The following is a 23382-nucleotide window of genomic DNA, read 5'->3' as shown; positions in this document are numbered from 1 at the left end:
TTGAGAATTTTTGAATAAAATTAATTAAATTTCGATTATGTATTTTTACCAGCTGTAGGTATGGAAGCTATGTGAGCTAGAATAAAGTTTTACATTTTTATTTTCTAACAAATATAATTAAAATGTCGAATTGTTTCTCTTGCAATTTGTTTAACTTCCAGGACGTTAAGCGTAGTTTCAAGCGAACATCCAAGCAATTCACGATTCACATTGGTACCCGACCATAATGCTTTGTCTGATCCATCACGCACTTCTTGACCCTTTAGTAAAAGTAAATTCAACCTAAAGTCTGACCGCGTCAACCTTGTTGCACCGGCTAGTCCTATTGAGTCCCTGCTTTATTTACCCAATGTCTGGGCGATACAGTACAAACTGGGACCGAAAAGATTGACCCGGCTCGGAAATTCAAATGTACTACGGCTGCCCGTTCCATGCAAATAATATTCAAAGTATTATTTTTAATTAATCAACGTAAACACATTTAAATTACTTTTTGCAACGTTTTGTAAAATACAGTGGTACGCGATTATATAAATACAATAAAGACGACTTTATCATTTGAGTCTTGACATCTTCTCTGTTTTTCCATTTTTATGTGTTTCTATACTGTTTAAATGCTCGATAAAAACCAAAATTGAAAAGTAATCTTCATTGTATTGATATAATCGCCTACCACTGTATATTAAGCCAATAAGAAGAAATTATTGTTACCTAATTCTCTCAAATTGATATGAAAATCATCAAGCCAGAAGTCAGAACTTATTGTTTATCTCGGGATCAAGCATTGATCATAATCTTATGAAGACCTACTGACCTATTTCATTCTTCTTTGATAACTTTAATTGATCTTCACATTCAAAAATGCTCATATTGAGTATCTAGATTAAATGTTTGATTAACGATACTCCACAGGTGAGTTGTGACCTCAGTCAATCTCTATAGACTTATCATTAGTGTCTTCTTAAAAAAAAAGTTAAAAAGTGATTATTTACAATTGCATTATAAACTTGGGTTCATACCAAGTACAGGGCCGACTTTAAAGCAGCTTATGAGAAAGCTGTACATAACACACAATTACACTGTAATAGAAAAACGGTACGGTACACCAAATGAATCAGCCCCTTCTAGGGAAATTCTAATGTGATCATTACAGAATTCAAGGTTGGAAAAAATTGCAGTAATTGTTTCGTTATTTCTCTCTTTACAATAGTTTCAAATTTCTGCTCAAGTTTATATGTTCAGTAATTTTCCGTTCATTTTAAAAGGTTGAACACTTATTTATAAAATCTTTTTTTTTTCTCTCTTTTAGATAGTTTTCAAATTCTTCTCAAGTGTCCTGCTGTTTACAAGGTTTGTGAAAAGTGCAGTAATTGTGTCCTTATTTGCCTCTTTCAGATAGTTTCCAAGTTCTCCTCTAGTGATATATAGTGTAATGCAAGAATGGAAAGATATCTGGGAGAAAGAAAACTATGTCAGGATTCCAATACGGTAAGAACTACTCTCCTCTAAAACCCACTATTTGATATATCTTCGGTCAGTATACTGCAAATCATTGAAGAACACACCGAAAGCTTAATCGAGGGTAGAAACACTTTTTAATAGCAAAGTAATTGAGTTTTTTCCACAAACTCTGATTTTTTCATTTTTATATCTTTGCAACCCCCATTGTCGTAGACCTTAGTGATTTCAAACTATGAATTATGTTAGATCAAGTAATCTAATCAGGTTACAAAAATGTTTGTTTATTAACGAATTTCCAAAACTTTTCAAGTTTACCCGAGAAAACTGTAAAAAAAATCAAATGAGTTGGTCTTGAAAAAAAAAGGAAAAGCAATTTCAAAATTGATTTTTCTTATTAATGGTTTAATTGCAAGTTAAATGTTTTTTTGTAATCAAAGTATTTTAAAAATTTGCTTGATAACCATGATTTTGTCTCAATTTATATGAATTGCTTCGTGGAATTTTATTTCTAATATTTAACAAAAAATGTAAAATCATGCTTATTTAGCAAGGAAAACCTGCAATCTTTTCAATTCAATTCAATTCAATATTGTTCATTAAATTAGCAAATTTAAAAAAATCTGCCAAGAAATGTTTTGGTACAAAATCTGGAGAATTTCATTGGGCCAATTCTATAATTTTTCTCGGGACCAATTCTATAGTATTTCTAGAGACCAACTCATTCAGTATTTCTCGCGGCCAATTTTATTGTTTTTCTTGTAACCAATTCTATAGTATTTTTTAGGACTATTATTTAGGATTTCTTGTGAGTTGTGACCAATTCTGGGACTCAATTATATAGAAATTCTTGAGACCAATTCTATAGTATTTCTTGGGACCGATTCTATAGTATTTCTTGGGACAAATTCTATAGTATTTCTCGGGGCCAATTCTATATTATTTCTTGGGACAAATTCTATAGTATTTCTCGGGGCCAATTCTCATAGAAAATAAAATATATAGAGAAGAATTTACCAGAAAAAAGTGTAAAACGGCCATTTTGTTGTACTGTTTCCATACTGCAGGTGTACTTCACATATTTATGCTTTATAACCTGTTGGGCCCTGGAATATCATTTTATAGAAAATCTAAAATTATTGTTAAAAGGAAGCCAAATTATGAATTAAGCTGGTTTCATAATTGACCAATGATCATTTCACATAGACTTTATGCCTTCCACTTTACAAACGATGATTTTCCGTTATAACTATATAAATCAAATGATGTTTTTATTGACCTAATTCATTATAAAGTTTATTTAACAGTTTAAAAAATTTGAAATTTAAATGGATAGTATAGGGAACATACTGTATTAATGTACTCTACTGCACATAATTTGTGAACATTTACATGATTTGTACACTTTGAACTCCCTTTCAGGCTGAAAGGGACTGAAAAAATTCATACCGAGAGATTCTTTTAATTCCTCTCTATATATTCTATTCTCTATGCCAATTCTATAGTATTTCTTAGGATCAATTCTATGGTATTTCTTAGGATCAATTCTATGGTATTTCTGTGGAAAATTATTTAGTAATTCTCGGCTAAAATTTCATAGTATTTTTTGAGACCAATTATGTTGAATTTGTTGAGAGTTGGTTCAATTCTAGAGAATTTCTCTGAATCCAGTTATCTGTAGTTCTTGGAACCAATTCTTTAGAATCTGTAATTCTTGGAACCGATTCTTTAGAATTTTTTTTTAGAAATTTGCAGAATTTCTTTGGACAAACTCTGAAGAATTTGTAAAGAAATGTTTCTTATCAAATTCTAATTTCGATTCACAGTGAGAACCTTTTTTATGCGAACATTAACTTAAATGGTGGAACATTAAATCAAATTATAAAAGTATTTAAAAAAACTTTAAAAAGTAATATTTCAGGGTTGGAAACCTAACCTGGCCAACCAACAGTACTCCTATAGAGGAAGAACAGATCCAAGTATATTCTTCTTTCCAGGTAAAAATCTTCATGTAAGCTTCATCATTACCATCATCATCCACTATTTTATATTGTTAGATTAATAGATAAACAATGTGTGTGCTTGAGTGTCAATTTTTTAAAGAAATATTTTTGTGAATATTTTTTTCAAATGACAACAAATTAAATTCCCTAAATAAAATGATAATTTCCAGAACACTGCAAACCAAGGAGTGCACGTTCTCACACAAAAATCAGCCGTAGTGCAAAGTACTCCTTCTGCATAGGCAGTCGTAGTACATTAGAATTTCCGAGCCGGGTCAACTTTCCGGTCCCAGTTTGTACTGTACCTAGCTCTAAGGACAGGACAAGGCGGTGCAACTAGGTTGACGCGGTCAGACTTTATGCTTCATAAAGGTTGAATTTACTTTTACTGAAGGGGCAGAGGTGCGTGTCTGAATTTGTGCAAGAAACACGTACAATAATTTACATACACAAGGGCTACACTACAGTTTAAGTGAGTTTATGAGGAAAAACCGAAGGGCAAAGCGTTGCGACACTTTAAACTCAAGGGTGTCTAAAAAAAGTTTCAGAGATGTCTATATATTAAAGTAAGAAATGTTCAGATGTTTTTATGTCAAGCCTTTAAAAATAACAATTTTAAGGAAGGGGTTCAGTTTGTAAGATAAAGGAGAGTAACGAGCCTTTGTTACAAGCCTCAAAAGAAATTAATCTCTAGAAAAGTTAACTCAAGATATATTTACATTTTTTTACAAAGAAAATCTCTAAATTTTGCAAACTCTGGGCAGAATAATTCAATACTTGATTTGGTATTCTTTTTTAAAAATCTAATAATTAAAGCATAGAGTGAATCTAAAAATATTTAGTTTTTACTTGTTTTCTCAGAAATTATTGATAACAGGTTTTCTGTTCTTGTTATTTTTATTCCTTGTCATGTTCATCAGTTCTTGACTCTTTCTGTCTTTCTGTCTTTGTTTCTTTGGAAAAATTTAACTTTTAGCATTCGAAGTTTACTATCAACAAATGTTTTAAAACACACATAATTTTCATTCGCCCCCTTTTAAAAATATAAACACTTTCTTTTGTATTATGGTTTTGCAGGTTGTTGCTATAGCAGTGATATCGGGCTTCTTCTCCTTTCTTACAATCCTGGGAAATATAATGGTAATGTATTGCATTTATTTGAGCAATTAATTTTTTAAATTCTCATTATAAAGGAATTGAGTCTTTGCCACTAACTCTGATTTTCTAATCCCTATATCTACTTAACCCATTGTAGTAGACCTTATATATTTCAAACTATGATTTATGTTTTATCAAATAATCTAAGTTTGAAATATAAAAAGTTTACACAATCAGGTTACAAAGATATAGAGATTAGAAACTTTGAGTTTGTGATAAAGACTCAATTTCTTTATACATTAGGGCACACAATTATTCTAATAGAGTTACAGTATTTGCAGTATTTTTTCTTTTTTTGAAATGGGTCTGTTTCATCTAGTTTTCTAACTAATATAAAGGGCACATCATTTCTGATCTTTTATGACTCCAAATTTTGATTTTCGTGACTAATCAGAAAATTTAGAAAGATCTATTTAAAAATTAAATAAGCCTAATATAAAAATGTTATTGCAGAAATATTAGGTTTTATGAGTACGTATTATGCGAGTGTTTTAAATCTTGAAGACGGTCGGCGAGAGTGTTTGTATGAAAATGTTATAAAGGGACGAAAATGATTTCTTAATTTGATTATAAATAACTTTTTTTCTGATTTTTTAGGTGATGATATCCTTCAAGCTGGACAAGCAGCTGCAGACCATCAGCAACTATTTCCTGTTCTCCTTAGCTGTAGCTGACTTTACTATTGGAGTATTCTCTATGCCAATGTTTACCGTCTACACTGTTGTAGGTTAGTTTGAAATAGATTTTAAAGAAACTGTTTGCTAAACTTTTATGAAAAATAGCTCAAACTTACACTGTGTGATCTCTATATCCACTATTCAAAACTTTAAACTTTAAGAGATTTTAGTTATTTCTGCAGATTTCGATCACCACGATTTTGAAAGCGGCAAATTCCCTATTGCTATTTGTCAAACAAAATAAAGAAAATCAGCGTAATTTTCTGTTTTTAAAATGTACGAACAAAAAATGTTCTAAAAAACAAAATTTGTATTGTAAACAGACCCTATTAACAAGTGATTATAATTCACTAATATCGCCATGTTCTGGTTCTAAATGTAGTTTTTTGTTGTCGTTTCTTAAATAAATTTTTATTAAATTTTTAGGATTTTGGCCATTTGAACCATTTGTCTGTGATACTTGGCTTGCAGTGGATTATCTAGGAAAATATTCAAATTAAATTTTAAAAATACAAAAAAAAATGTTGCCGCTTTTTACACTTCCAAAGACATTTGCATCATTTCATTTATTTGAACAGAGGTCATTAAGTTAGATAAACCAATAAAGAATAGCCTCTTGTTGTTATGATTTTTTATTTCCTATACCTTTGCAACCTGATTACGATGTCAACCTTTAATATTTTAAACTATGACCCACTTGTTTAAGCTAAATGCAAAATTTAGAACCGGAGAGGTTTTATTTTATCAATAACTTTCTATGTTTCCCAGAGAAATCTATATATTCAAATTTCTACTGAAGTTTTCTTGTCACTGTAAAAAACATTTTCTGGCATTTTTCTATTCTGAACAAAAGTAAAGTGCGAAAAATACAAATGTAAAAATGTATTTTCTAAATATGTTGGATTAAATAAATTAAATTTTGAATATGACAAATCAGTGAGTAACGCAAGTGTTATGAATCTTCTTATCATATCCTTTGATAGATATTTCTCTGTAACCAGGTTAGTAAATTGATAGTACTTATTAACCTAAAGGAGTTGAGTTTTTGCCACAAACTCTGATTTTCTAATCTCTATATCTTTGTAACCCAATGTCGTAGACCTTAGATATTTCAAACTATTAATATATTTCTCTGTAACCAGGTTAGTAAATTGATAGTACTTATTAACCCTAAACAGGATGGGGGGGGGGGGTTTGGCACCCTCCCCCCTGTAGTTTTTTGTCATAGCACTCTCATTTTTGACAATATCACCGTGAAATTTTGTGACTTTTAATGAATAGTAATTTAAAGAATTTTTGTAAAACATTTTTTTTTAATTTACAGGGTAGGGTACAGGGTGGAACAAAAATCCCGTCTGTGAAAAAAAAATAATCTAAAATACCCCCTTACTTTTTTGTGTCTAAAGCTACAGATTTAAAAAAACTATATTTTTGAAAAGCCTTTTGAAACATGTGTCACTTTGATATTTGTTTAAAACAAAAAAAATATGTTTTTTAACTTTTTTTGATCCTTTTATAGCCATTTTTTCCACCCTTCCTAACACCCAAACTGTTAAAGTTATCGGTCTATTTTTTTCTTTGAGCTGGCCATGAAAAATTGGGCTATGAACATGAATTTTCAATTTAAATTTTGATTTTTAAGTTTAAAATTTTCAGACCTTTGTCATATCGAGCAAGACGCACAACTAGAAAGGTATGATTTAATCTATTAAGGAACCATTTGTCGAAATTTGACAATGCACACTTTTGATAAATGATCAAAACTAAAAATAATGTTCATAATAATGTTTATTAAAATAATAATGAAATAATAATAATAATAATAGCACACTTTTGATAAATGATCAAAACTAAAAATAATGTTCATAATAATGTTTATTAAAATTATAATAATCAGGCAGCAACAATGATTACCTCTGCCTGGGTTCTCTCCTTGATAATCTGGGTTCCCTGGATCTACGCCTGGCCTTATATAGAAGGAAACAATACCATATTTAATATTTAAAGGGAGTGTGCGCAATAAACAAAAAGGGGTACCATATATAATGTTTAAAGGGGCGTGTGCAAGTACAATAAACAAAAAGGGGTGCTTTATTACTTAAAGGTAGTGTTTGCGATAAATGATCAGTTGGCCAAAAAAGGAAGTATTCACGCGTGACGAAAAGGGATGTTTCATTCGAAATTGAAAGGAAAGGTTCGCGATAAACGAAAAATAGTACTATATTTAATTTTTAAAGAGGTATATGATCTAAATCAAAGTAATACTAAGGATATGAAGGTGAAAGAGGTTGTTTTTTGTACACATTTTACCATATCGAATTAGGACTATATTCATATTAATAAAAACATTTACAGAGATTGTATCCAAATATCGGAAAAGAAAGTAAATCTTTACCGAAAAATCAATTTTCTAAAATATATTTCCTTTTGTGCCTGAAAGTGTAAAGCTTTGATATTTTAAACTTAGATTATTTGATCTAACAGAATTTATAGTTTGAGATATGTAAGGTTAACAACATTTGGTTGCACAGATATAAAGGATGAGAAAATTAGAGTATCTTGCAAGATGTTAATGTTTACTGATTTTTGTTTTATTTACCTTAAACCAGTTTGTCATTGTTGAAAAAAATAAAAGCAAATTATACCAAATCCCCCCCCCCAAAAAAAAATACTCATTTCCACCATGGTCAATGAAAATTGGAAAGAATTGCTTCATTTCTTTGAAGTAAATGGATCTAACGAATAATATCGCTTTTGTGTAAAAAACTAAAATATATCCATTTAATATTATATTTTATCGATGACCATAAACATTTATTCTTTTCAGTTTTACAAGACAGTTTTGCAAAAGATAAAAAAAAGAAATAAACATAAAATCAAAGCAATTAATGGTTTTCTTGTTGAACTCCATGTTTTGGTTGAGGAAAAAATCATCTGAGGTTGGAACTCTGAAGTGTATGGAGTAGCGATAATTTTGAACAATTGATCTTGATATCCAAGTTGGAACTTTCAAATTTGACGATAAATGCTAGGTCCCTAAATGAAAGTTATCCCTGTAGAATTGATCGCCAGGGGTTTTTAAAGATGAATAAAGTTAATCATTACAAGAAAATCAATACTTAATCACATGATTCAAAACTCAAAAATTATGACTTCTGAATTTGATGAATTAAATCCGCCAAGAACAGGTTTTAATTGAGCGCCGGCTTAAATCATGAAACAATGAATATAATTTTAAGTGAAACCAATCATATTTAAGTCGCGGCTCAAATTCTTTAAATTCGGGCTCTGATCAGAAATAAATATAATAAATAAGTAAATATAAATTCTTCATTGAATTATTAATCCGTTATACTTGCATCGTGAAGTCGTCGACTGGTAAGGTAAATTGTCTCAGTTTACACCGTCAGGTTTTAAAGATATATGAATTTGAAAATTTGAGTACGTGGCGAAGAAAAATAAGAAAATTTAAACTTATTGTATAATTAAAGTACGCTAGAATAAAAACAAGTAGGTTAGTTCATGCAAATAATATCGTTTTGAAAAGGCTTGCAGCAAAGTAACCATTTGTTTTAGCTGATAATGTTCATTTTCTATGATTTTTCTAACGAAACATTTTCCAACCCTATCATTATTTGAATATGATCTAAAAGGTTTACAGATAATGTTAGGTTAGACATTTATCAGTTTTTCTTTTAGTTTTGGTAATTTACAGGGAGCTTAAGCACTCTAGTATGCCGAGCCCATTAGCGCCTGATCCAATCAGGGTTCAACCATGTGTTTGGTGTCTATTCTGAACCAATAGAAATTGCATGGCGGTAACATCTATCTTTCTATCTATCTCATTATCCAATTAGAGATAAATCCTTATTGCGGCGCTTTACACTAAATGGAAATATTTACTTCTAAAGAATCTATAAGGCCTGTAAAAATGTTAAAATGTTTTCTAAAGGAGTTGAGTTTTTGCCACAAACTCTGATTTTCTAATCTCTATATCTTTGTAACCCAATGTCGTAGACCTTAGATATTTCAAACTATTAATACTTAAAGATAAAATAAGCTAAGTTTGAAATATCAAAGGTTTTCACCATCAGGTTGCAAAGATATTGGGATCAGAAGATTTAAGTTTGTGGCAAAAACTCAATTCCTTTCGATTTCTCTTTAGAAAAAACTGCAAAACTATTAATTGCTGGTATTACTTTAATGTTAGAATATGGTTTTGCTTGAACAGGGATTGAACGAACTGTAGAAGAGAAAGCAGAATGTGTTGTTCAGTTCTTGGATAAGAATATAGCTCTCAATGTTCTCTGCGCTATGGCAGCATTCTTCCTACCTGCAACAATCATGTGCGGACTATATCTTAGGTTAGTACTCACCAATTATTTATATAAATATTCTAATTTAATGGAATAAAAAACGTAATTTGAGTAACTCTTCTGCTGGGGTACTTGAAAACCAGGATATGCTGTGGGGGGGGGTCAATTTGAACCCCCCCCCTCCCTTCTAAATCCCATGTTTGATGTCCAAATATGACAAATGATTCATCATTGGAAAGCTCTTGTGCTCTACTTTTAGAATCTGCAAAAAAATTAGCAAAACTTGTGCAATTCGTTTCCTTATGTCAAAGGCTTTCCAAAAAGCTAAATCTTATCAAAATTTGACAAGTGGAAGTGGGTCAAAACAAAGATTTAGTTACAGGAAAATTCAGTCATTTAATACTAACTGCCTGAGGACTCAGGCAGTTAGTATTAAAGCCTGGTTTTAGGCCTAAAGGGAGGGCTTTGGGTATGTAGGAAAAATCAGAAAATTTCAACAGCCTCAGACCAATACTTTTTGAGTTATGTAAAAAAAAACTACAGTGGAGGGTCAAATTGACCCCCCCCCCCCCCAGCAGGAATAGGGTTAAATCATAAAAAATTAGTGTTTTTCTTCTGTTTAAAATGTCATTTTATGCTTGTCGAAACCTTTGTAACCAACCTTATGCAGATGCACTCTAAAAAATGTTTAAAAAATTAAGTTTCGAAGAGGGAATTTCTTCTGGAATTTCCTCGAAGCCGTTAATGTTTATTCTTTCAGTAAATTTAGAATCTGTTTATTATTCAGAGTTAGGTTAAACTTGGAGACCTTTCTGCCATTTGTTTTGATTAAAATCCTAAATTCCCGGAACGATCTGTTATAGTTACTTAGCGGCTAGATCAAATAAAGGATCATTATACACACTTGTACTTTGCAAAATTTAAGAATAATGAGCTGCATTGATTTTCTATTTCTGGATCACTGTGCTCTTGTCAGGCTACATTTTTAATAAAATTTTTTTGGTCGACTTTACATGCACTTGGTAGTCCAGACTGAATATTACGCCTGAATCCATCTGCATATGCGTTACATGAATTGAACCGACTTGGATCATGCCACTTTAAGCCACGTCGCGGAAGCAAAATGTCAGATTTGATACCTTCTATACAAACCAAGAATTTAATCATCTTTAATTCGTTCATATTGATCCGTATTGATATGAGTATATATAAAAAAAAACTACCTACGGTACCAATACAATTGTGAACTAGGAAGACGACATTAAATCAATATTATGTAATGTACGTTTAAATCGTAACATTTAACCTTTAGCTTTGAAACCGACGTACAATAAACTTGAAATAGACCAGGATACAATTGCTGCTTTTCATGTCCTTTAAACATAAATTCGTCTTCCAATTTCACAGATTTATGGGTCGTATACTGTACAATTTTATATATTTATATTGCAGGGTTTGGTGGGAAACAGTTAAACGGCAACGTGATTTGGTGCACCTGCAGGCAGGCAAGAAAATGAGCAGTAAACGATCTGATTCAAGGTACATTCAACCTAAATAAAGTCTGACCGTGTCAACAACCTTGTTGAACCGGGTAGTCCTGTCCATAGAGCTATGTACAGTACAAACTGGGACCGGAAGGATTGAACCCGCTCGGAAATTCAAATGTACTCCGGCTGCCTGTGATATATATATTATATATATATAGTTGTAATCTCTGTAAGGTTGTTTGTTTGTTTGTCCGATCATAACTCAGGAAACCCTTGACCGGATTCTTGTAAATTTTGATTAGAGATTAGGGTAGGTGAATGTTCTTATAGCTTGGTTTGAAAGTTTTAAATTAAGAACTGCGACTCTTGTAGAAAAAAAAATAGTTTCCAGGCAAAGTGTTGGTTCCTGCAAAGTGTTGGTTCCTGCAAAGTGTTGATTCCTGCAACTAGTTTTGGTTCCTGCAACTAGTTTGGTTACTGCAGCTAGTTTATACAAAACAAAATACAGATCATCACGTAAACCTGACTACAACACTGCTGACCAAAGAAATTGAGTTTTTGCCACAACCTCAAATTTTCTTATTTCAATATCTGTGCAACCAGTGGGTATAAATATTTGAAATTTCAAACTCAGATTATTTGACCTAACAGAATCAATAGTTTGAAATATCTAAGGTCTACGACATTGGGTTGCCAAGATATAGGGACAAGCAAGGATTTTGCCGATTAACTCTTTTCAAATTGAAGCTAGAAACAAGCAAATTACAGTTTTAACATATACATGTACAAAAAAGAATAATCGACTTTAGTAAGGAATAAGCAAAGTCAACACGGTCTTAAAATCTGATGAATAACTTTCATAGTTGTCCAGATATATGTGACAACGAAGTGTATTGTGTCTAGTTTGTAGTGTGTATTGAGTAGTCATGTTTTCATCTTCAATTCAAAATCCGTCAAGATTATCGTAAAACACATTATTTACATAAACATCTAAAATTCATGCCGCAACCAAAAAAATATAATATAAAGATAGGAAAAGTATACCTTCAATGGGTTTATATTTGTTCTGAAGGCCATCTAGTTTACCGTTACTTGGTCAACCCCTGAACACGATACATTAATGACGACCTAAAACTTTTTTTATTTGATGATCGACGGAACCGATTTGGCAAGTTTTTCTGTGACAACTCGTATAATCACAGGGAAAGTTTATGGATCGTTTTATTTGAAAATTTTCTTTTTGGTCGGAATTCGAGGAAAGATGGGTTTCCAATTTTGGGTTCTTCCATCAAGCCAAGCAAATTATATAAAATAAAGTGTTATATTAGTTTAATTACATTATTTTTAGCAAATTTATTGTTTACAAGAGTCCTTATAAATGAAGTGGTCTGAAATGTACTTGTATATAAAAGCTAAACTTGGATAAACAAACTAAAGAGGGAGAGGGGAGATTACTTTTAACCAGACCTTAAACATATTACGTAAAACTAAAGTTGCGTCAACATTGAAACAGTTTCTTAAATCAAATTGAATTGGAAAAGTACACATTTAGACATTTACGTTACAAGAAATTTGTTGGAATTGAAAATTTCACGTTTTTATGTAATTTTAGCATTAAAGGATATTATTTACTTAATTCTAAGTGACTTTAAGCATTCAAAGACTTCCTTTTTTATGTAATGCATATTTTTGTTATAATTTCAAACAATTTAAATTCATGTCTTTTCTAAAGAAAAGTCCTTTTTTGAGAAAAAAAATTAGAACTTCAAACCAATTTTATGCTTTTATTTATTTTAAAAAATAGTTTATTGGTTGTAATTGTAGATTTTGTGCTTTAATGTCAAAAGTTTTGTTTAGTTTGAGAATAGTTTACTTTAAGTTTCCTGTAAGGAAAAAAGTCTTTTTAAAGTTTAGATATTGACTTAAGAGGCAGGAAAAGCAGGAAAATGGCCTATACACTGTTAAAATGTTAAAAAATACCTAAGGATTTGTCCAAACATTATCAAGTTGTGAACTTTATGTTCGTAATTGTGAACACAATTTTTTGGTTATCTCTCAAAGGAACTGAGTTTTTTCCACAAACTCAAAATATTTGAGTCTTTGCCACAAACTCTGATTTTCTAATCCCTATATGTTTGTAATCCAATGTCGTAGACCTTACATATTTCAAACTATGAATGATGTTAGATCAAATAGTCCAAGTTTGAAATATCAAAGGGTTACACCTTCCGGTCGCAGAGTTATAGGGATTAGAAAATTTGAATTTGTGGCAAAAACTCAGTTTTTTTATAGTCCCTATTTTTTGCAACCTGCATTTTAAACTTGAACTGTATGATCTAACAGAATTTATATTTTAAAAAAATCTAAGGTCTACTAAGTTGAGTTGCAAAGATATAGGGATTAGAAAATCATAGTGTGTGTCTAAAATTCGGCATTTTTTAATATCGGGGAAAGTAATTTTTCATAAATACCGAAGTTTAAACATTATGTTGAAAATTATGTACACAAAGTTAGGAATATCTGAACATTTATCATATACAGAAAACTGAACACTTTATACACGTATAATACTTTATACTTGAAATACTTTGTAAAAGAAATCCACAACATTCTTTTCTTAACAAAGTATTTCGACAAGAACTTTTACATTAATAATAATAGGTACGGATTTAAAAATATTATCTGAAAGCAATGAAGATGTAAAAATACATACGGGTTTATCAAGTTGGATGAGATTATAAAGACGACATAAAACTATTAAAATGCGACAATTCCAAACTTAAATTAGATTGCCTTGAATATGGTCATTTAATTGCGTATTGAATGATTTGGCAAAAAAAGAAAACACGTTTTCCTAGTTGGAAGAAATCTTGAATATGAGAAAATATACAGTATAAACTTCGTACGGTCGTCTATGAAGTCTCATCATTTGTGGTTCACTCTGTATTTATACAGCTAAGAAGCAAAGAACAAAACTGGAAGGTTCTCTCTGTATATGTACAGCTAAGAAGCAAAGAACAAAACTAGAAGGTTCACTCTGTATATGTACAGCCAAGAAGCAAAGAACAAAACTAGAAGGAAAACAAGCAAAATAACAAACATTTTTCTCAATTACGATAAGGATAATATCGTATGTTTTCTATTCTAAAAAGTCGTGATGTCCAATATCTTTACATTTACAGAGAAACCCCAATTGAAAATAGTCAATATTTCTGCAGGAAAACCAAGGATGTCTCATTAAACCTTGATTAGAAAAACTGTTTTGAATTCAATTTGTCAATAAAAATATGTTCGAAATAACCCCTACCCTTCGTCCCCCTAACCCTCCCCCCTTTTATTCCCCACCCCTTCTCGTCCTCATTCTCTCTTCCCTTCTCCACCTTTTCGTCCTCATTCTCTCCTCCCCTTCTCACCCCTTCTCGCCCTCATTCTCCCCTCCCCTTCTCCCAACCCCCCCTCCCATCCCCTTCTCGTCCCCATTCTCCCCTCCCCTTCTTCCTCCATGTTTCCCTTCTCCCCTCTTCTCCCCCTGATGTTGGAGTTGGATGAGGTATTTAGTGTTTATCCAAAACTAATTATGTTTGGTTCCATTAACACTGTATAGAGAGGGATAAAGGAACTATTAGTGAGAACTCAGAATATACATTATATTTACTATTTTCACATTTATTCAATAATTATTTTACATTATTTCACAATTTTCAATTTTATAAACGTAAAAATATTTATTTTTAAAATTGAATTATAATTAAAGTTGTTTTTTATAAATAACAAAATCTTGTGTTGATCGGTTTTAAAAGTTGTTTGATCTGTTTGCAGTTCAAATTATTTGTTAAATGACAAAAAACTATTTAAATTTATATTTAATCATTGTAAAGTAGTTGTTACAAGTGTTATTATTATATATTTATGAGACACTAACTTGGGAACTAAGCTTTACCTGAAAACTAAAATTTTGCCAAAAAAGTCAACGCACTTAATTTTTTCCATGCTAAAACAGATAAATGGGTAAAATTATTTGGATAAATTCCTTTAAGAAGGATCGACTTTGCTTGTTCAATTGAAATGTTTATAATTTGTAAAATTTTGCAAATTTTTTATAATTTGAATTGTCAAATTAAAATCGTGATCTAAAATCATTATTGTAAATATATATTTATATATATGAGGATGAATATATAAGTTTTTTTGATTGAATAATAAATTGATTATATACATATATCTCAAATTGTATAATTTGTGCTTTACTGGTAAACAAAATATTAATAACTAGCTGAAGGACCCGGATTGCCCATGGAAAAAAAAAACATTTTGGGAAAAAAGTTTTAGAAAAAAAAATATATTGAAAAAAAATTGAATTTTTTTTTGCCTTTGTCACCCCCGGCTAACCATGAGTGTCCACGAAAATTCAGCCCATTCGGCCAGCCGTTTGGCCGGCCAAAAGGAACATGTATACAAATGTCTTGTTATGTTATAAAGACTAATTAATTTATCTAAATAGACGATGTTTTTTTCTACCATGACTATAAAGCTCAAATTTCAATCAAATATCTGACTCATAAAATGTTCATAAAAGATACATTGATGATGGAAACAACAGATTTCTTTACATACAAACAGTCAAACTGAACAACAAATAGTTTAAATAAATATAGGAAAAATTAATGAAGGAATCTTTTAAAGGTAAAAAAAGGGTCTAAAATGACCCAAATTACAAAATTTTAGATTTAAAAGTTAAATATTGTCTTAGAAACGGTTTTTCGTTTTATTAATTGGGGGGGGGGGGCATTCGACTCAACTTTTGTTTAGGTTTTTTAACAAAATTAATTTTACCCGAATTTTTTCAATAGAACGCTAGAGCCATGATTGCTTAAAGTAAAACTTTTTGTCACAAACTCAAATCTTTAATCCATATCTTTGCAATCTGATTCATTGATATTTCAGACTCAGATTACTTGATTAAAGAGAAATCACAGCTTGAAATATCTAAGGCGTACGACATCAGGTTAAAAAGATGTTGGGATAAAAAAAAATAAAGTTTGTGGCAACCCCCCCCCCTCATCTTTAGAAAATCTTTTTATTTTTGTTTTAGAAGATATATATTAAATTTTTGCGTGGAGCTGAATTTTGTGTTATGGTTTGATTCGCTGAATAGGAAAAAATAAATGAAAAAGAACCTTTTTCATGTCAAATTTTTCATTTTTCCCCGATATAATCTAAATTCATCCCCTTGGGAGGCGAATTAATAGAAATATTCACCCCTGTATTTTTAGTGAAGAATATGGAGATTCAAAAATCCAGGATCTTAGTGGACTAACTCTTGTTAAAACTGGAAATACATTTTTGGTGAGTTTATTCTTTTTTTTATTTATTAACATTTTACAATTTTGTTTAATCTATTTTTATGAATTTTTTTGTTTCTCATTCGGACCAAAATTTACTTATTTACCCATTCATTTAAACCGTAATAATTCACAATTCAAGGACCTTGATTTTCAAAATTTAATTTAATCCAAAGTGTCTGTGCTTTTAAAGGGACTGTTAAGGTAAAATTACAGGGGGTATAGGCTGAAGCCTGAAAGAGTTAGGAGTTAATTCGAGCAATATGTGAGTTCTGATGTCCATGTCTTGAAAAATTAAACTGCGTCAAAGTTATAGCAAAACTCATATATGTGATACGTATATGAATCAAAGTTTTATATAGCTTATATTGCTGAAAATGATCTTTATAAAACCTACTACTTTTACACAAAATTGCATATATATGGATTTTCGTATAATTTTTACACAGTTTTATATCAATTTCTCGAGACAGGAACATTAAATAGAAATCTTATATGTATCGATTAACGCCTGAGATTCTCAGGTTTTATCCTATACCCCCTTTCATTTTTCCTTTACAGTCCCTTTAAGGACGAATTTTTACTTGTAAGGACACTAAGTAGTGGAATAAAAGCGTAGGTTTTCTAATACCATAATCTTTAGCATTGTAGCAGTCTATTTTCCTTTTTATCATTTTAATTTCCATCCTTATTTTTGATACTATTATCTGTCACTTTATCATATCATTCTATTACAAGGGTTATTCGATTTACATTTGAAAAAATCACTTCTAAAACATCAGGTTTGTAAAATATAAAAATATATCCTGAGCTGAAAACTTTAGAATTAAATATCCTTAATCCCGATCAGTTAATTTATCTGTAGATTAATAACAAGAGGAGAACAAGCAATATTTAATCTGGAGATTTAGAAAAAGAGGAGATCAAGCATTGATCTCGATATCCACCATTCTAAAGTTTTCAGCTCTGAACCTTTATATAATGTATTCCTGGAAATTAATCTATCTCTGTTCTAGATATTCTTCCTAACTTGACTATATCCTGAACCAGATATTATTCATTCAATTGTTCTCTGTCCTAGATTCCTGGATACTTATCTATTTCTGTCCTAGATATTCTTCCTAACTTGACTATATCCTGAACCAGATATTATTCATTCAATTGTTCTCTGTCCTAGATTCCTGGATACTTATCTATTTCTGTCCTAGATATTCTTCCTAACTTGGCTATATCCTGAACCTAGATATTATTTACGAACATAGTGCTTTTTTCGTACCAACTTGTAAAACCCATCATTTTTTACTGAAGGAAAGTATTAAAATACAAGGTTTCTAACAAACCCTTACTTTTATTATAGAAACTAAATGATAAAATGATTAGTAGTGTAAGTAATAACAAATGACAATTGTTTTTTTGATTCTGAATCCTTTTTGATTTTTCTGTGAAACAGTCAGAAAAAAAGTTATTAACAGTTGTAACTTCAAAAATTTGAAATATGTGAAAATCCGCAAAAAATCAGAAAAATGCTTACAGACACATACCTACCATATCCAAGTAATTTTAGCGGCTGAACCCCATTTTTGATACCTTTGTATTAGAGTGTTCTCCCTTTTCTTGTGTAAAAGCAATTTACAACTAATTTGATCTACTTTGTGCAAATGACATCGTTATAATCACTTTCTTTCTTTAACTGTGAACACAATAAAGGCTGGGTTTATCCCTGGGTTTTTCAAAACTGGATTAATTATAATGTTTATTAACGGTATAAATTTTAATTCTTCCAATTTTAGTTGGTTCTCGATATCTATATATCTATATATAAATTTGGCTTGTCTGTTTGTTTGTTTGTCTGTTTGTTTGTATCCAATAAACGTCAAAACGGCTGAACCGATCGGGCCCAAATTTTTTGTGGGACATCTAGGGACCCCAGGGAAGGTTTATGAAAAATCAAAATTTCAAATATTTGTCTCCATCAAAATTCGATCGTCATTAAATTTTTAAAAATTTTGAAAATCCGCGAAATTTTTTGTGAAAATCCGCGAATTATTTTTGTTTTGTTTTACGATGTACACAAAGAGAACATGTTCACAACTAATTTAGAAGATGGGCGCGAAGCGCCCTCTAAGGCTAGAAAGAAGGGCGCGAAGCGCCTTGAATTCTAGTATATATATACTTTGTTTGTCTGTTTGTTTGTATCCAATAAACGTCAAAACGGCTGAACCGATCGGGCCCAAATTTTTTGTGGGACATCTAGGGACCCCAGGGAAGGTTTATGAAAAATCAAAATTTCAAATATTTGTCTCCATCAAAATTCGATCGTCATTAAATTTTTAAAAATTTTGAAAATCCGCGAAATTTTTTGTGAAAATCCGCGAATTATTTTTTGTTTTGTTTTACGATGTACACAAAGAGAACATGTTCACAACTAATTTAGAAGATGGGCGCGAAGCGCCCTCTAAGGCTAGAAAGAAGGGCGCGAAGCGCCTTGAATTTCTAGTATATATATACTTTGCTTGACTATTTGTCTGTTTTTTTTGTATTCAATAAACGTCAAAACGCTGAACCGATCGGGCACCTCACATGACCCCATGGGAAGGTTCATGGATGATCAAAATTTTAAAAATTAGACCCCAACAATTCCATTAAATTTTGAAGATCCACGAAATTTGTTTAACAAAATCCGCCAACTGTTTTTCTTTTTTCTTTCCAATGTATACAAAGATATAATTTTCACAATTAATAAAGATTATGGGAGCGAAGCGCCCTGAAAGCCTAGTATATATTAAGTTGTAATCTCTGTTTTCTTGCTTGTTTGTACGTCCGGTCATAACTCATGAAAATTTTAGTTGAGTGGGTTGGATTATATAGTGAAAGTTTAGTTTCTAGTTAAAGCTCGGTTCTCAAGCTAGTGTGTTATTAATAGATTTTCCATGTGTTTTCCTCTTAATTAAGCCCTTGCCACAAACTCTGATTTTTTAATCCCTATATATTCCCAACCCAATGTTGTTAACCTTAGATATTTTAAACCATGAGTATAATGTTAGATCAAATAGTCTAAGTTTGAAATGTAAAAAGTTTACACAATCAGCTTATAAAAAAATATTTAAATTACCAAAGGATTTTTTTTGTTAATATATAATCGTTTTTTAATTAAGACTGTAATATTAGATTTACATTGAAAACCGCTTTCTTGCAAATTGTACATCTCCTGCCACTTAATCTTATTTTAACATAAGCAAAAAGCATTACTTACTTAATTCACTCAACTTTTAAATTTACAAATTTTAAACCAAGAACATTCCCATCGATCTATCAAGTTCCCCAATACTAATTTGAGGCAAATCAATCTAAGGCATGTTGAGTTATATATGAAATGCCATATCCAAATAAACAGATAGACAGACAGCAAACTGAGATTACTACTTTTTATGAATACTACTTTATATTTCAGTTTTTAAACTTCTCATTTTGTTATACTTTATATATATAGGAATTGAGCCCTTACCACAGATTCAGATTTTCTAATCCCGATATCTTTGAGAAACAACGGATAGCAATTCAATTTTTCGATTAAATAAGAAGAAAAAAGTAATTTTAAAATTAAAGAACTAAAATTTCTATTAACATATATTTATTTTATTGCAGTGAGTCAGAACTTTTCAGTTTAATGGTCCCCTTGAGTCCAAATAATGTTTATAATAAAACGATTTAAACTTTGAAACATATATTGAACATAAAAAAAGAAAGTCATACCCATTCTTTGAATCTTAAAGAGACTATATGTAATTTCAAACACCAGAACTTCCGCCAATGGCAGTGCAGTATACTGGTCAAGTGATTTCCGTCTGTATCAAGTGACAATGATACTGCACTGCCATTGGCTGAAGTTCTGGTGAAGTAATACCGGACTATAATGGAATAGAATTATCAATTTTATCTATTAAAAATAAAAAATTTAAATAAAAAAAACTATAGAAGAAGCAAACCTGAGATTCTAAGGCTCCTGTGGGATATAATCGTTTTTAGTTTGGTTGCGTATTTGCTGACTATGATCTGTTTAAACCTAATGCTTTTATACAAAATTTATATATATATATGAATTTTCGTATAATTTGGACGCAGTTTTATATCAATTTCTCGAGACAGGAACATCAGATAGATGTCTTATATGTATCGTTCTACGTCTGAGATTCTCAGGTTTCATCCTATACCCCCTTTCATTTTTCCTTTACAGTCCCTTTAAGAGTTGACCTTTATAAAGAAAGATTAGTTTCCATGCAAAGCTGGGTTCCAAAAGTTAGTTTCAGTAAAGTAAAGATTTTATTTGAAGCTTTTCTTACAAAATCTTAAAAGAGTTTTCCTTTTTTCTTTTTAAGTTGAAGTAATTCTATTATCACTTTTATTCCCCATTGTCCTTAGTAAAGGGGTTGTTGAGGTATAATTGTCGGATCAATGGTAAATTAGAAGATTTTTGGTAAAAGATAAGTGATCCTTCACTTTAGAACACATTTTTATGGGAGTTCTCGTACATACTTTTTTATACTTTGATGTTTACATCCCCCTCCAGCAATCCCGTTTTTAATACTGTCTCCGTGATTTTTTTAATCTTTAGAAATATTAGATTAAAGGATTTCTTAAAATATTTTTAGTAATACATAGCGTAGGGATTAGGGAACATAGTGTAGGGATTAGGGAACATAGCGTAGGGATTAGGCAACATAGCGTAGGGTATATGTAACATAGCGTAGGGATTTTAGGGAACATGACGCTCGACGAGTCAGTAGGTTCAAATTATAAAATTAATATGTGATAGAACAAAAGTTTAAATTTTTTCCATTTTTCCGATCTTTTTTGACATTTTGCCAAACCTCCCTAGCTGGCCTGAAGGGTCTGAATCTATGCATATACGCCCCCCCCCCCCATAGAAAAGGCCGTAGAAGTATAGGGTAATATAAAATGCATGTTCATAGCCCAATTTTTTATGGCCAGCTTATTGAAAAAAAAATAGATCGATAACTTTTATAGTTTTGGTGCTATGGGAGGATTGAAAAAAATACTAAAAGATGTAAAAAATATGTAATTTGTTTCAATTGTTTAATTCAAAAATCAAAGTTTGGCGCATGTTTCTACGTCCATTTTTCAAGGGCTTTTTTATAAGTACAGTTTTTTAGTTTAGTTTAGTTTTTTAATCATAAAAAAGTTTAGATTTGTTTTTTCACAGACCGGACTTTTTACCGCCCTGCGGCAAGGGCTGTAACCTACCTTATGCATATAAAAAAAAATTACAAAAAATCCTTTAAATTTCTTTTAATTAAAAGTCAAGAAATTTCACACTGATAGTGTCAAAAATGAGAGTTACTTTAAGACCTTTTTCTAGAAGATGAATGGGGGTCACGGGATGCCTCTAGGCTATCCATAGATCCCCCCCCCCAGCCCTGATAGGGTTAAAAATATAAATATTATATTTGAAGAAATTAATCACTGTGATTTGCATTCAATGAGATTTTCATCAACAACTTCTTTCTTACTATATAGCTAAAATCAAGTGTTTTTAGATTCAAAATGTTGCCTGTTTAGGACTACAAAAAGCATAAATGACCCTGCACTTAAAAATTGATGCAACATTTTATAGAAGTCTGAATCTATGTGAAATTACGAAATATTATGAAATAGGTTTAGAATTTGATTAGTATATTGAAACTCTTATTTTCAGCAGTGCTGCAATACCATTTGCAGTTTAGCTGGAATTTCATCAAAAAATTCCTTTTCTTCACAGTTCCTTTGTGTATTTTAAAACTCAAGATAAATAAGTGATAAAGAATTAAGTATTTGCCACAAACTCTGATTTTCTAATTTATCATATCTTTGCAACACAATGTCGCAGATCTTAGATATTTAAAATCATAAATTCTTAGGTCACATAATCTAAGTTTAAAGGGAAAGACCGGCAATGTATGGTATTTAAACTGAGAATGTAGTTTTGTGGAGAAATTTTATAGGATTCATTTGAGACATAAAACGATTCAATGATGTATAATTACTGAGTTTGAGCACAAAGCCGACGTTCAAAATCATTCATTTGGGTGGTGACGTTTTAAAAATCGATTTTTTCTCAATCCAACTACCATACATTGCCAGTTACTTCCTTTAAATTACCAAAGGTTTACATTTTTAGGTTGCAAAGATATAGAGGTTAGAAAATTTTATTTCAGGTGGAATAATCGCTTCCGTTGACGTTAATTTATTATATTTCTAGTTAAATGGGGAGCAGAGTCGGCGCAGTAGAATCCCTCTTCCTATTCAGAATATAATCTCAAGGATTAGAAGAGAAGAAACACAAGAAACAAGGGATTCAAATACCTTCTTTCTCTTTTAAATTACATGCGACAGTGAGAGCCAGACAACTGTTGAATACTAAGCTACAAATTTAAACTTAAATTATGATTAGTTTAATGTACATGAGGTACAGCTACTGTGCAGTATACATGAGGTACAGCAACTGTACAGTGTACATGAGGTACATCAACTGTACAGTGTACAAGAGGTATATCAACTGTACAGTGTGCATGAGGTACAGCAACTGTGCAGTGTACATGAGGTATAGCTACTGTGCAGTGTACATGAGGTACAGCAACTGTGCAGTGTACATGAGGTACAGCTACTGTGCAGTGTACATTAGGTACAGCAACTGTACAGTGTACATGAGGTACAGCTACTGTGCAGTGTAAATGAGGTACAGCTACTGTGCAGCGTACATGAGGTACAGCAACTGTGCAGTATACATGAGGTACATCAACTGTACAGTATACATGAGGTACAGCAACTGTGCAGTGTACATGAGGTACAGCTACTGTGCAGTGTACATGAGGTACAGCAACTGTGCAGTGTACATGAGGTACAGCTACTGTGCAGTGTACATTATCTGTGAAACAGTCAGAAAA

At 31.2% G+C, this 23382-nt stretch overlaps 1 protein-coding gene across 1 annotated transcript in view; it reads left to right on the top strand.

Annotated features, from left to right (window-relative positions):
* LOC111701146 (muscarinic acetylcholine receptor DM1) overlaps positions 1-23382 on the top strand; it is a 34385-nt gene that overhangs the window by 8282 nt on the left and 2721 nt on the right. Inside the window, exons 2-13 of the mRNA XM_023472315.1 lie at positions 1396-1488; positions 3380-3455; positions 4539-4601; positions 5217-5346; positions 5723-5779; positions 6234-6297; positions 6953-6989; positions 7194-7275; positions 9528-9660; positions 11065-11151; positions 16373-16445; positions 22698-22789. Of these exons, the coding sequence (XP_023328083.1) occupies positions 1433-1488; positions 3380-3455; positions 4539-4601; positions 5217-5346; positions 5723-5779; positions 6234-6297; positions 6953-6989; positions 7194-7275; positions 9528-9660; positions 11065-11151; positions 16373-16445; positions 22698-22789 (950 nt within the window). The 5' untranslated portion in view covers positions 1396-1432. The remainder of the gene's footprint in view (positions 1-1395; positions 1489-3379; positions 3456-4538; positions 4602-5216; positions 5347-5722; positions 5780-6233; positions 6298-6952; positions 6990-7193; positions 7276-9527; positions 9661-11064; positions 11152-16372; positions 16446-22697; positions 22790-23382) is intronic.

Source organism: Eurytemora carolleeae, unplaced genomic scaffold (genome assembly GCF_000591075.1).
Source record: "Eurytemora carolleeae unplaced genomic scaffold, Eaff_2.0 scaffold85, whole genome shotgun sequence".
Lineage (NCBI taxonomy): Eukaryota > Metazoa > Arthropoda > Copepoda > Calanoida > Temoridae > Eurytemora > Eurytemora carolleeae.
This window is presented reverse-complemented; position numbering and strand designations above follow the sequence as displayed.